The sequence below is a fragment of the Fistularia commersonii genome, chromosome 12 (assembly GCF_037954325.1).
Source record: "Fistularia commersonii isolate RoL2024-O1a breed Wild chromosome 12, RoL_Fcom_v1.0, whole genome shotgun sequence".
NCBI lineage: Eukaryota > Metazoa > Chordata > Actinopteri > Syngnathiformes > Fistulariidae > Fistularia > Fistularia commersonii.
The window spans coordinates 8,954,888-8,968,790 of NC_141295.1; the positions used below are offsets into that span (position 1 = coordinate 8,954,888).

A 13,903-nucleotide genomic window follows, 5' to 3' on the forward strand; every position below is an offset into this window, starting at 1 on the left:
CACGTATTTGATAGAGGTGGAGGACTGTTTGTTTACTATCCAGATGGTATAACCATTACTTGCTGTGATTGGATGAGGGGGCGCTTGTTGAATCTATTGACGAATGGGAGATGGTCTTTAATTCATCGCCCACCCGTTCGAGTTCCCCGGATGTCCATCTGAAAGAATAGGGCGTCTTGCTCTTGAGTCTCGCTCACGTGCAACTAACCAAACACAGATTGTACATTGACACTCACCGGAGGAGAGAAGGAACGCAGGCGGTTCCATCGAGGCCCGAAAAAACACCAGTCGCTTTCCTTTATCCTCTTCAAAGGCTCACGTAAGCCATACTCTATGTCATATGTTCCGTGTGTTGTCAAAAACGTCTATGTTTCCACTGAGGGTTTTTTTAACTTCCCAAATTTTACCATCATATCGAGTTGCATCCCCTGGTTGGGTTAGCGCGCCGCTAGTCCAACGTTAGCCAAATTAACATCACCCGGTGACGAAGAGAAGCGTCAGCGTAACTGCAGTCATAATACAGAAGTCTGATGTTTGTCATGTTATCTTGGATTTCTGCCGTGCCGAGATTGAAAACTGTCCACTTCGTTTGTCTACAGACCCCTGGAAACTTGCACGAGTTTTCAACGCGTTTCCTCTCTGCAAAATAGTCTGACACCTTCCAAAATGAGCAGAATTTGGAATATCAATTCATTCGCAGAGATTATCCTGCATCTACGGATAGGCTGTACGTTTTGCAAATAACAAATATCCGAAATTCAGCCCAGATTGAAATAGCAACCCACTCAGGTGTTACTGTGCCCTACACTGGTATTTTGACCAGTTCGAAGTTGTTCTCTGTAAACCGACATACGATAACTTAACACACGTTTCTGAAAAATGGCAAAATATGTTGTTTTTCCAACGAGTGACATCACATATCCTGTAATGGAAGATGCTAAGATGCTTTTTTTCAATAAATCGATGTCTTAAACCAGAAAAGAGAAGGAAGCCTGCCAGTTACTTTGTCATGATCAGTGTCTTCCAGGCACATGTAGGGCCAAAAACATTTGCCCATTTTCACCCATGCACTTGTATATTAGTTGATATTATGGGATTTTGTTTTCCCTTTATGCATGTATGCTTTTTTTTTGTCCCACAAACCACTAGAAATCTCACAAGCATGGACTTAAAGAGCAAAAGTAGCTTTTGCCTCTGAAATGAGAAGGTTAAAGCAAAGGCTTAAACCTGTATATTTTTTGCAATGCTGAGCATCTACAGCTTCAGTTTAATTTAGTGCATTTCTTTCCTCTGAAAAGCTAATGATAAAGCATGTTGTGTAATAGATTTATGCTTTTTGGCCTTGTGATTGATGAATTGTTGTCTTGGTGCCCTTAGTTATCAAAATGTTTGATCTGTCTATCATCAGATAGTAACATTTCTCTCTAAAATGTGTTAGTTGATATTCCCAATTCCTGTTGAATACTCAGAGTATGATTATTTTGCTACGGTGTAGAATGCTACAGTTAGGAACAATTCATTCAGGTAAAATTATCAGTGCACTCACATGTATTAGAAACAAAGTTGACAGGCAGCAAGAGAGTACAGTACAAGAGAACAAGAATCTGCAGCACGTACTTAAGTGCCTAGTCTCCTCCCCCAACCATTGTCTGTGAAACAGCAAGAGAGCACTGCTGGCCAAGAGGCAGCAGTAGTCTATTGTCACCTGTTCTTGAATGTCCTAGCTACAGCACTTTGTTTGGATCCCAGGTGGACAACATCTTGTGAAACATGGCAGAGGGAGGCTTTGACCCTTGTGAGTGCATCTGCACTCATGAGTATGCAATGAGACGACTCATTAATTTGGTAAGTAACAGGAAAGAGATTGCTTTAACAAAGAAGTGACTGACTTTATCATGAGAGTTCAGGTGTTGAATACTTCCAAAGAATTTTAATCATTGTAATTGTGCATTCGGGTATGAAAAGTTGTCTGCTAAAGCCAAAAACAAACCCTAATATCAGAAGCAAGTCAAACTAGAGGGCAGACAAAGAAATGAACAGCTGCAGGGTGACACCCAGCCATCATATCCTGGTTCCTGCTCAGTGTTTATCTTAAGAGCCATGCAACCATGGCTCTCTGTGTCGTAAGACTTCCATTTAAGTCCGTCTTCTTAATTGGCTCAATCTTTGTTTCCGTGAATATCGAAATTGATATATGTTTATACATTGTGTTTTACAGCTATCCCCATTGTTTGTTTTTGTACTATTATATTATGTGCAGTGTGCGGCAGTTGGATTAGTCTACTTCCATGAAGGTTCTGGTCAGATTAAACCAGGGAAGGATGTTGTCAAAATGTTTTAAAACATAGCTTTTTTGTTTTCTCCCTACAGTGCATATTAGAAGCAGAGAAATCTGATGGTTATTTTACGTATGCATGTATTGTAAGGCTGTATTCTTGTTCCAGTAAGGGCGGAAATTTTTTTGCATTCCTCACATAACAAGTGACTTATCTAAGCAGTTCAGGCATACGGTTGTATGTTTCTCTGCTACACTTTGTAATTTTTCTTTCCTTTGTAACATCTCTTTTCAGCTCAGGCAGTCCCATTCCTACTGCACAGACACAGAGTGTCCTATGGAATGTATGTATGACCACTTTAAATGCAGTTGTCCCTAGACTCGATCTGATTTAAATCTAGCTTGTGAAAGCAAAACTGTACTCAAACATGTTCTCCGATACAGTATGTACCAGAAGTGTTTGTGTTCAGTGCCAGGTCCAAATGAATCAGGAAGAGGACTAGAACTGACCCTCCCAATGGTTGTGATGGGATGGATGATCCTGGCTTTAATTCTGTTCCTGCTCCGCCCCTCTAGTCTCAGAGGTCCCTTTGCCATAGGCAAATCTACTGGACCCTACAATGTGAGTTTTGATTGCATGTGCCACCACTTTAGGTGTTGTTAAAGTTCTGACTTGTTTTATAGTTGCAGTTAAGTGGTGTGAAATTGATAGAAATATGGACAGACAGACTGATAATGTTCATAATACTGTTTTCCTGGAGACACAGGTCGGAAGCCTTTGACTGTTTTGTAAAGCTGAATTTTCTGCCTCTCAAAGACGGATACAAATTGAAAAGAGTTAGACTGTAAATTTGAAAAACTAGCAGTGGATTCTAAGCAACAGTTTATACAGTCTATTAGATTACATAGTCAACCTACCTTTATTTTCCTTTAGATGGTATTTTCCCTATTTTACTTCACCTATATTTACCGTGCAGATTAGGACATATTTTTTCTGTCTGATCCCCTATTTCAGACATTTTTAGACAATGTGTTCATCTTTATATGAACACAGTTGGGCCATTCCAACAGACCTCCTCAGGTGCAGGTCCAGTATATGCTCGATTGTGGTGGCCTTCATTACTGAACTGTTCTCCTTTGATCCCAACAATTTGCACATCAGAAGTGAAAAAACAGTTGCAATGTGGTAAGTGGTAAGAGGGCAGCGATGTGAGCTGATTCCATAATTAACACCAAGTTTAGTACAATCAAAAGTAAAATTAACCAACACTTCTCTCTACAAACGGGACAAGTTACTGTTTGCTTTGCGCAGACAAAATTTGTACTGTATATCCCATAATTCACTATCAGTGATATTTTAGCGTTGCTCTTTTTGTCGTTTGAATAGTTGTCTGAATAGTTTCTGTTAATTGGAGTATAAAATGTTCAAGTTGCATAATTTCACTTATCTACTCACGAATTAAAAAGCTACTAAAGTGAGATTATTTCGGAGTTTGTTGTTGCATTGCTAATTTCAGTCATGCCAAGAGGATTCTTGACAATTCCCAAAGTCCAGCATATTCCCTTTGTAAATTGCAAGAGCTGCGATCATGTTGTCTTTCTGAATTTCAACAATGCTCTTGGGAAAAAAAATGTGGAGAGAACAGTTCAATCCTTTAAAAGTGGTTTACCCCTGTCTGCAAAAAAAACCTAGAGCCATGCTAGTGGCAAGCGTAGTTTTAAACACATTTCTTGTCCAAACAAAGGCACGACGTACTGTATATGTCTTTGAAATGCTTGCCAGCCCCACTGCATCCCTATGTATAGGATGAGTGGTATACCTAATGAATGGATGATCATCTGGATTATCCACTTTTTTATCAGATGTGTGTAGCTGTTTGTACTATTGTTTATTACTTTTTTCATTTTGTTGATCTACTATATTTCCTTTGGGCTACAGAACAATAGGAGAGAGCCCCCACCACCACCTGTTGACTAGCAGTGGAACCAGAGCACAAGCCACAGCCACCTTTTCTGACTGGAGTCTTGCTGTGTCAAACCGCCTTTCTGTGACTAGACAGTGCCAGCTCCTTTTCAACCTTCATTCAAATGTCTTTTCCTTTTTTCCTATTCTGACCAATGTTTTTTGGGGTATACCTGTTCCATGATTCCAGTGATTAGAAGCTTACTGGTACTGGATGTTTGAGGCTCATACATAAATATTTGATGTGGTGATAAATTGAAAAAAGTCTCAAGCTTTGGTTATTTGTGATGACAATACAAAAAGATAATTAGATGTGATTTTTTTTTATTTACGAGAAGTAAATACACAATCAGGCGTGAAAGATAAGACTTCAAACAAGAAAATTTAACACTTATTGTATCACTACATTTTATGTCATTTTTCTGTGGCAAGTGCATATTGGCTAATCATTTAAGCTGACAGTGACTACTGGTCATCATTGTGTCATCATTTGGTCTTCATTTGGGATCTACATGTGATTTCTAAAGTGCTCATTCCCAAGATGTGACATCCAACTTCTGCTCTGCAGGGTCTCAAAATGTCATAATTTAGGAATGCGTTTAATGGGGAGGAGTACAAGAAATAACTTCGGATGTTCACTTAGAAGTTAAGAAATTACATTTTTTGATTTAGCATTCACCTGTTTCCACTTCCTTGTTACGTCTCCAGGCAGGGCCAGTGACGATGTGACATTGCACAATACATTTTAACTGCTTATTCCAAGCAGAATAATAATGGAAGTGGAATACCATTAATTTCAATTTCAAATTGCTTCTCCTACTCAGTTCCAGCATTTTTTGCTCCAAGTAGCAAATATCTTGATAAAACCAATGTCATATTGTGATATTTACATTAGTTAATTCTGACTTAGATGCTTCATAGCATGAGTAATTTGTATTTTTTGTGAAATGTTGTCGTCAGTGTTGGTATATTGTCCTAGTAAAGTTTTCTTCTCAGCTATAAAGTATCACAACATTGGATCATTGCTATGAGATGATCCAAGTTTTATATTTAAATACTATTTCCCATTTAGTCAAAATGTCTAATCTCTGGCAAGGAAATGAACTATAATGCTGCAGTCTTGGAAGTTACTGTGCCAATGACAATTTTTATTGATTATTTCTTTGAGAAGAAAAAATATTTTATGTAATTTTTAATCGGTGTGGGGAAAGGGTGTGCAATAGTCAAAATTTTCACAGAGCTCTTTTCTTACATGACTTGCAGCTTTATCCAGTGCTCAAACACACAAGTTATTTATTTTCGTTGTGGTTAAACCAAATTGATTCAATGTTTAAAATTCAATTAGAGAGAAAATCAAGAATGAGAACTAAAACACTGATTCCCTGTCATTTTTTGTCATTGGATATTAATGCACAGTATATCTGTGTCAAAATGTAGCCCCATGGTTATCAGAAGAATTAAGCCTATTAAGTAGCATTTGTACAGAGATTGTATAGCATGAAATAGAGTTTTCAGTATCATGGTTACAGATCTGTGCTCAGCTACCTCATTGATTTGGGCGTTGAGATCAGTTGCATTGATACATCAAAACACATCATGTTTATTTTAAAGCAATCATCCACAGCACCTAAAGCAGTTTGTTAGTGCTCATATGCATTTCCACTTCTGTGGATGAATTTTATTTCTTTATACCATATATTTTTAGTCATGATTGACAGATGGCAGAGAGCCTCTGTTTAGAGGAAAGCCAATAGGTAGTCCACAGTTGGAGGCTATGTTATGAAGGGCTAAGCCACACATGTCTGTCTGGATGAAATATCTGGTAACACATCACTGTTATCATTTAAAAAAGGGCTCCAACTATGCACTTTTCCTGTAATAAGATTGAGCAATAAACCAAGTTAATTTGTGTAGCCTGTTCATCTTTTATTTGCAACCTGCAGGGTGCATTGTGGTTTAAATTAAAACACAACTAATTACACAAGCGTAAATACAATGCATATTTCGGAAAGTACATGCTTGATTGGCTTGTCTGAATGTGCGTGTGTGTGTGTGGGGAGGGGGGGGTAACAGGAGGCACACAGTATTCTCAAGGGCATTTGGATTTTGGTTTATTGGGTCACCTAACTCTCATAAAGACACACTACGTTCCTGTAAAACCACAAGGGGGGGGGGGGTTGAAGCATGACAAGTTCCACACGTAGTTCTCCCAGTGGTCCATTTTGGAGGAATGAACATTTTAATGGGACATCAAATACATGTTCACATTTCTTATTTTTTCGTTTTTATCCTGTGTTGTATTGCACTCTGTCCACAGGTGGGCGACGTAGAGCAAAGTACCGTGGGCTCCTATCCGTTCTTCTTTTAAACCATCTGTTCACATCCTTAATTTGCAAGCGAATTTTCGGACTTTCGTCACAATCATCGTCATGTGAAATTCTCTCCGCGCTAATCACATTTATTTCTATTTATTTCCAGTAAACAATGCGGGGAAATCCAGGATCAGGTCCTTCTTTCTTTTAAAATGATCAATCTTAAAATCTCAAGAGGTCCTCAGTATCCGACAAACGTCCCGGAAGTTCCGGGGGTCTCCCGCACATTGACAGTGGCTCCCCGCGAATTTGATCAAATATCTCGGAATCTAGTCCAAGCGAGCAAGAGCGTGCACGCGAGACGTGAATGCCTGCATCGTGCATGTAATACACGTCTCAGAATGCGCGCATACGTTTAGTGAACGGGAGAGACGATGCGTGCATGCGGAACTGTGCGTGTGTGCCTGTTCAGATCGCGTGTTAGACAGAGAGCACCCTGATTGGTTTACTCAGCGAAATAAGCCAATAAGCTTCAGTGTGGGCGGGCTTATATTTATTTTCTCGGGGACCGAAGTTATCGGTTCAGTCAGTGTAGAAATATAAAACCCACTTCACAGCAGATTACACGAAAGCATATCCCTGTCTCACAAGGATGAAAAACAAGTTTGGTGCGGTGTTTGGTGTTTGCAACCTAATGCCCTGCAAAAATCAACAATTTTTTTGACCCAGAGTGCTATGAGCTTGAAGTACCAGGAAATGGATCAAGCCTGCAAAGCAAGCAGCATCTAAATAAAATGAGACGCTGCGAAAGTCACAGGAAAATGAATAGGCCCACATTTCGGCAGGTGGGAGGTGTTATATGCAGATTTGAAGATTGAAAGATAGACCGGACGATTAAAATGCTGCATGACATCTCCCTGAAATCAGTTTTCGATGTCTGTACTGTACTGTATACCACAATTTGGAGAAACAATATATATCCTTTAAAATAAATACATAAGCACACGCCACATAATTAATGACACAATGCCTCCATGATTCAGTCAACCTTCATTGGCATTTTTGGAAAGCTCAAACGACTACCAAATGGAAAGAACGATGTGCATTGTAATAGATCACAGATCTAAAAGAGACGTAATCGTCGAATCTGTGCGCATGCGCATTAAGTGTACCCGGAACACTACGTCTCCCTGGGTTACGCTTGCTGGTGTACAATCATCCATGGTTACCGTCAACAAGTCAGTAAGCTAGCCCGCTATATCTGGCATTTAAGAGACCATAAACTATTATCAAGTGCGACAATCGTCATTTTGAAGTAAATAACACATAAATAAAAACCAATACACGGGCAAGGAATGCGTAATAACAATTTTATGAAGATAGCAAACTGTAGCTAGAATGCCAATGAACGAAACAGTCGGAATATAAAATGACGGACCTTGAACTCGGTACACTGGCCTACACAACAAGTCGGAAATCAACGAGGAGAACGACTTTTCAGGTAAAAAAAAATTAAAATGAATAGAAATTCTGTTACATTGTTACACTTGTTTGCCCCTGGCGACACAATGCCGATACTCCGTCGTTACAGGATGAGCTTCAGGCTGCGGTCTCTGCTCGGGCCAGAAAAGCGAGAACACAATTGTACTCTTTCGCCGAGGAGTTCGACGACGACGAAGACGGTGAGATCAACAAACACAATAAGTATTAGCTTCCCTCAATGGCTTAATGGATAAAAAACGCAAAACGCCATTTTGAGACGTGCACGGGTGTCCCGGGTTAATACTGACGTACAAAAGGGGAGCGATATTTACATTTCACTCTAAATTTCTAGAATTTTCAAGAAATTTCAAGAAGCGTTTATTCAGGATCAAAAACGTCCAAAAAATTGAAAAAAAAAATCAAAATTCTAAAGCACAGCATATACAATTAAATATACAATTTTGCTTATCTCTCCTTATATTGCGGCAACAAAGGAAAAAGAGTCTTTCATATTTTTCATTAAAGGAACATTGTGACATTGTTCAGTGTACACAAGCTTAATAGATGATATATGCATGTATCTCACACCTCAGAATGACACAGCCCAAACATTAGATCATCTAAATTTTCTTTGTTTTGAATTTTAACCCAGTCACTCAATCTGCCTCAAGTGATCATGGTTGTGTTATTCTCTGTTGATAAAGATACCATTTAATTGTCTTACTCTATCCATTTCTATATTTCACAGATTTCTTGAATCAGCTGATAAAATCCAGAAAAAAGAGATCTGACATATTCAAGGCCGAGAAGAGTAAAACAAAATTCAATGACTTCAACCTCTCAGGTGATGACAGTAAAAATGGAACAAAAAAGAGAGTTTCATTCCTGAAAACCAAAGAAAAGCCATCTCCTGTGGAAGACACAGTGACACCACAGCCATGTGAAGAGGAGCCAGCAGACTACTCAAATAATAGCAGCAGTAGTTACAAGCATCCATATTTGTCACAGCACTCTACAGATACCCATAAAGATGACATACTCTGTACAAGCAATGACGGGGAATCTACAGATCCTCAAAGTACAGCAGACAACTTAAAGACATCTTTGTCATATCATACATCAGATGACACGCTAGACTTGCCACTGCCGGTAGCATCAGACAGCAGTGCGATTGAGTCTCCCGCTCCTGGTATTTCCGGAATTGAAGAGAAAACAGGAGAGGAGGACACCCTAATGCCGTCAGCAAGGGATGCTTTATTAGCAGGTATTTTTTTCACTTATGTGTTTGAAATAAATAACACATTATATGTTACTGAGATCAGGATAAGCCCAGCCCTTCCATTGAAAATGGATGGTGATAAACCTACTTAACTTTGATTTTTTAAGGCCCTGAGCGGGAGCCACCCAAACCCAAGCCCAGGCAAAGGACTCTGGGTTTGAGTCGCCACACAACAGAAAAGACAGCTGAAGATGCAGAGTCTCAGGAGGTCAGCAGGCCCCAGACCTCCTCCTTGTCTATTCAGCTCTCGACTGATGCATTCAGCAGTTTTCCCGATGTCTCATCTCCTGACAGAACAGCAGTAGGGAGCTGCAGTCCACAAGTGTGTCTTACTGTTTGATTGTTCACCTTCACGTGTAGCCAGAGCTTTCTCTAAGGTGTTCTAATTGGTGTATTTGTCTTAAGTTATCTTATATCTTAGTGGACAGATGGGGAGCATGCTGATGCAGGTAGCAAGTCTTCTTCCTCTAAGACTGAGCAGTCATACCCCTTCACGGTTTCCACAGATGACTTTCCATCCAGAGGTAACCCCTGACAACAAATTAAACAAATGTAATGAGTGTAATGTGTAATGAAGGAAAGTATCCCAAAGGGCATTCCGACAAGTCTCAAATGCTTTCATGCTATAATAATGTGATTTTTGGAGCAAATTCATGTCTGGAACAACTTTTTAGGGAGCTCATATGGTCTAGTGATCGATACAGTACCTTTTCATGACCCATTTAACCCTTTTTTTTTTTTTTGAAGATGACATCATATCAGATGACAGCAAAGGTCAAGAGAGGAGGTACTCTTCATCATTTGTGGCATTAAATGTAAGACACCAGGCATGACTTTGGTTTAATCAATCCTTTGCTGGGTCCTTGAAATACATTTTCCTGTTAATTTAAGCTTTGTGTAATAGCGCTACTTTTTTTCAGAATTCAAGGGATTTCTCAACCACTCAAGTTAGCGTCTTAGATGATAAATGTGATAACACGTAAGTATCCTGCAAGAAATAGCTTGACAACTTGGCAGTAAATTAAAATGTCGGTCTGACAGAGAGACTTCACTTTGATTAACCGAAAGTCAACCCTCAGCCTCCAAACCAAAATATCACATTTATTAATTAATGTCCTCATACCTCGTCTGTCTAATCTATGCCATAGTCTTAAAAACTTTTAACATGCTATATTTAGTCAAATACAATGTATTACTCATGTCTGAATACAATTTTGCCAAATAAATAATTTGGATAAAACTGACTTGGTTTATCCATTTGACACAATCACCCTCAAAAATTCTCTGGATATGATATGTGTATAAATACAGTATCATGTGATTTTCCTGTCAGTTTAGTGTGAAAATCATTTTGCTTCCATAAGCAGATTTCTTTAGTGTTAACCAGCATTCACCTATAAAGAATCATTTCTGATTAAGTTCTGATTTATTTCACTCAGGACTTTAAATTCTCAATCCAAGACCTCGCTGAGACCGCAGAGTCAGCATTCCAAGAAAGTGGAATCAAAATATTTGGGAGCTCTTAAAGTACTGGATTGCAAAGTGTCACAAGAGTCTCAGCCACAAGCAGTGGATTCCCTTCGAGCAGCTATTTACCAGGTGGGTGTGTTTTATGTTTATTCTTGTAAATCATGTTTTGCCTGAAGTATTGAACTTTTACTTACACAGTAAACGCTACCCAGTTGGTTTCACGTGTTTATCTAAGCATCGGCTGTTAGAATACCTAACTAGCAATGTCTGTGACTGCAATATCCTTCTTCTCTCAGGAGTGGCTCAAAAAGAAAAAGGAGAAATTGAGAGAGAACATGGAGTTGATAAAGAACGAAGAAGTTCTGAGAGAAAAAAAGAGAAAGGTGATTAACCCGAGTTCTGCCAATAAACCATTGACTGAGTTCTATCAGAATTTCATTCACTTTTATACATGAAGACATTGCTTCCTTTATTACAAAAACAAACAGGAAGAAGAAGCTAAAAAGGAAGATGCAGTTGCATCGTATGAGGCTTGGAAAGAAAAGAAAGCAGAGAGTCTTAAAGCAATAGCCAAAGAAAAGAAAAACATTACTAAAATGGAAAAAAGACTGATGGAGGAAAGGGAAGAAAAAAGGCAATCTGCAAAACAGGTAACATGAATTAATAAATATAACTAACTGAGTGTAGCTTTTGTTAATCTATATGTTGTTGTTCAGGTGTTTGAAAGATGGAAACTTGATCATGATCATTTACTCCGAGAAAAGTACAGACAACAACGAGAAGCTGAAAGAAAACTTCATCTGGAAAAACTGGAGGAGGAGGAGGCAAGGAAACAGACCAGCACATCCGCCTTTTCCAACTGGTTAGTGTAAATTGACCTTCATCTTTATTCATTTGTTGCTTGAAAAAGTAAGGCATCATTCTATGGGTCAAGAGAGCTTTTAACAGAAGTGTGTTTAAAGGCAAGGGAAATTATCAGTGACATAATGGAAAAGTATTTTGTACTGTTTCTCATAATTTATCAGATACTTACTAATCTTTGGGCCCTGGATATAAGTGCATTTTACAAAGTAGCAAAGTGTAAAACCTTTAGGTTTTATTGATGCTTTGTAGACATAAACCTATTTCCTTCACACTGCTGGGGTAAAAAAAATTGTTAAATTGAAGGTTTAATATGGTTAGTTATGTGGCTCAGACTCTTCCAGAAGAGGTCTTCTTCTCAATGGAAAGTCTGTTGGGTGTGGTAAGAACACCTTACAACTGGTCAGGAGCCCAGTTCCTGTTTAAACTAGTCTAATGGGTTTTGTGAACCACTGAGTGGACATAGCCAGAAAATGCTACCAGTGAAATTGGTGAAATTAGTGATAATTCAAATAAATAAAATTGTATTATTCCTGTTGTTCTCTTTATTTCAACTTGTGTTTTTTGGGCCGTGGTTATTTTTTTTATCACCAAATTGCACCTATGACATGAACACAATTTGCCCAAAATGGCAATCAAAGTTGGATATCCACCTGTCATTACCAAACCACATCTACAACAATGCAATCTGTTTTTTTCTTAAATCTGCTGCAGGTGCGAAAAGAAGAAAGATATCCTGCACAACAAAGTCATAAAGGAGCGAAAGGAAAATAGAAACCGAATAGAGGTGGATCGATACAAGCAAGAAGAGAGAGAAAAGTTAGCTTTAGAGACCTACGAGCACTGGCTAGTAAGTAAAGTCATCTTTTAACCAGCTTTTCTTGCCGATGTGTTGCACAGACAGATGGTCCTGTCTCTCACCAATGCCTGTTGTGTGATTTCTACATAATTACTGTGTGTTGAATGGCCAGCTTGGCTTTGTCCATCACCGGTCTTTAATTTTCTTTCTTAAAACAGACAAAGAAAGACCGGGAACAGCAGAGAAAGAGAGAAGAAAGACGTATAAAAGTGATACTACAAGACAGCCCCCCCCCACCTTGGAGCCCTCCCAATAAAACAATCCCATATCGAAAATAGATTTATATGTAAATGTTACATAGTATTTTTTGACATCTGTTTTCCCATGCCTACTGCATTTTAGATAGTACAATTTTTTTGACCAAAGACAGATGGTTGTGTTTTTAACTAAATTAATGATATTTAATTGAATCTTATATTTTTGTTACATTTTGATATAGATTTTTTTCATATGGTTTGTGATGTGTAACAATAAACCAGACTCTTAAAAAAACGTCATACGGTGTCTGTTCATGGATCACAAACTGTCAATATTGAATCTAAGGCTGACATCATGCAGTCATTTGTAACAATAGCTGTGGAGTTTTATACAATATTCGGCTTTTACAAAAAGATTTGTACCTAACGTCACTTTGGAGATTAATACATGATGGTATTTTATTGTCATCAATATACCTTATTGCACTTTATGTTGAATTTTGAAAATTGTGTTTTCTTTCCACTGGAAAATTGAACTAAAAAAAAAAAAACATTTGTTCCCTGACATGGACGCTAGTTCCCACTAGACGTAATTTAAGATAATTATAGTCCCATTAGCTTTCAGTTAGATTAACAAGAAATGTTACATTGTGGTTGAAAATATTACAGTAAATAAATAATGGCCAAAAAATTTAATTTTAGTGGGCAACATGCTGAAATTGTCTTTTGACCCTCAGATACTAGACATAATTGGATATTTGAGCAAAAAAAATTGCCTTAAATCAGGAGTATTGTTTTATTTGTCCTATTATGACAAACCAGCCATCTTTTAGCACAATCTGATCAACCAATTTCTAATAATTTTCCTCTTTGCATTCAGGTAATTGTTTTTTTTTTTTTTCCAAAACAGAAGAAGTTTCCAGAGTACACAGTGCTCACATAAACAGATAGAAAACATAATGTGGACTGGTTAGTTACCCAAAATTAGATATCATTTACAGAGAAATTTGCAAAGGTAAACTCCCTGAAGGATCAAAGTACAATAGATTTTGCATACTTTGCATTGTTTTGTTTGTGTGTGTGCATGTGTGTGTGTGTATATATAATTGGGTTGGGGAGAGCTGAGTTGATATAGTCACCAGTCTCTGACCGGGGGCAAGAAACTGCTCCTCATTCTGGGTGTTACTTACCGCCTGTTTTGGGGG

The 13,903-nt window shown here is 38.3% G+C and overlaps 2 protein-coding genes across 3 annotated transcripts; both read left to right on the plus strand.

Annotated features, from left to right (window-relative positions):
* Positions 1-164: 164 nt before the first annotated feature.
* On the plus strand, positions 165-6,151 carry smim14 (small integral membrane protein 14). Of its 2 annotated transcripts, none has more exons than XM_086156863.1 (5): positions 165-319; positions 1,750-1,845; positions 2,571-2,619; positions 2,746-2,897; positions 4,215-6,151. In XM_086156863.1, the coding sequence occupies exons 2-5, from the start codon at positions 1,771-1,773 to the stop codon at positions 4,251-4,253; spliced, it is 315 nt and encodes a 104-aa protein (XP_086012989.1). In that variant the 5' UTR covers positions 165-319; positions 1,750-1,770; the 3' UTR covers positions 4,254-6,151. The 2 variants fall into 2 exon arrangements, with proteins under 2 accessions (XP_086012989.1, XP_086012988.1); XM_086156862.1 differs by having other exon boundaries at positions 175-319; positions 1,725-1,845.
* A 1,454-nt stretch (positions 6,152-7,605) lies between these two features.
* Positions 7,606-12,976, plus strand: map9 (microtubule-associated protein 9). The gene is made up of 13 exons (XM_086156264.1): positions 7,606-8,051; positions 8,142-8,232; positions 8,781-9,296; positions 9,419-9,633; positions 9,733-9,835; positions 10,059-10,126; positions 10,232-10,290; positions 10,751-10,910; positions 11,078-11,164; positions 11,270-11,431; positions 11,498-11,643; positions 12,357-12,492; positions 12,660-12,976. The coding sequence occupies exons 1-13, from the start codon at positions 7,980-7,982 to the stop codon at positions 12,777-12,779; spliced, it is 1,935 nt and encodes a 644-aa protein (XP_086012390.1). The 5' UTR covers positions 7,606-7,979; the 3' UTR covers positions 12,780-12,976.
* Positions 12,977-13,903: the final 927 nt, after the last annotated feature.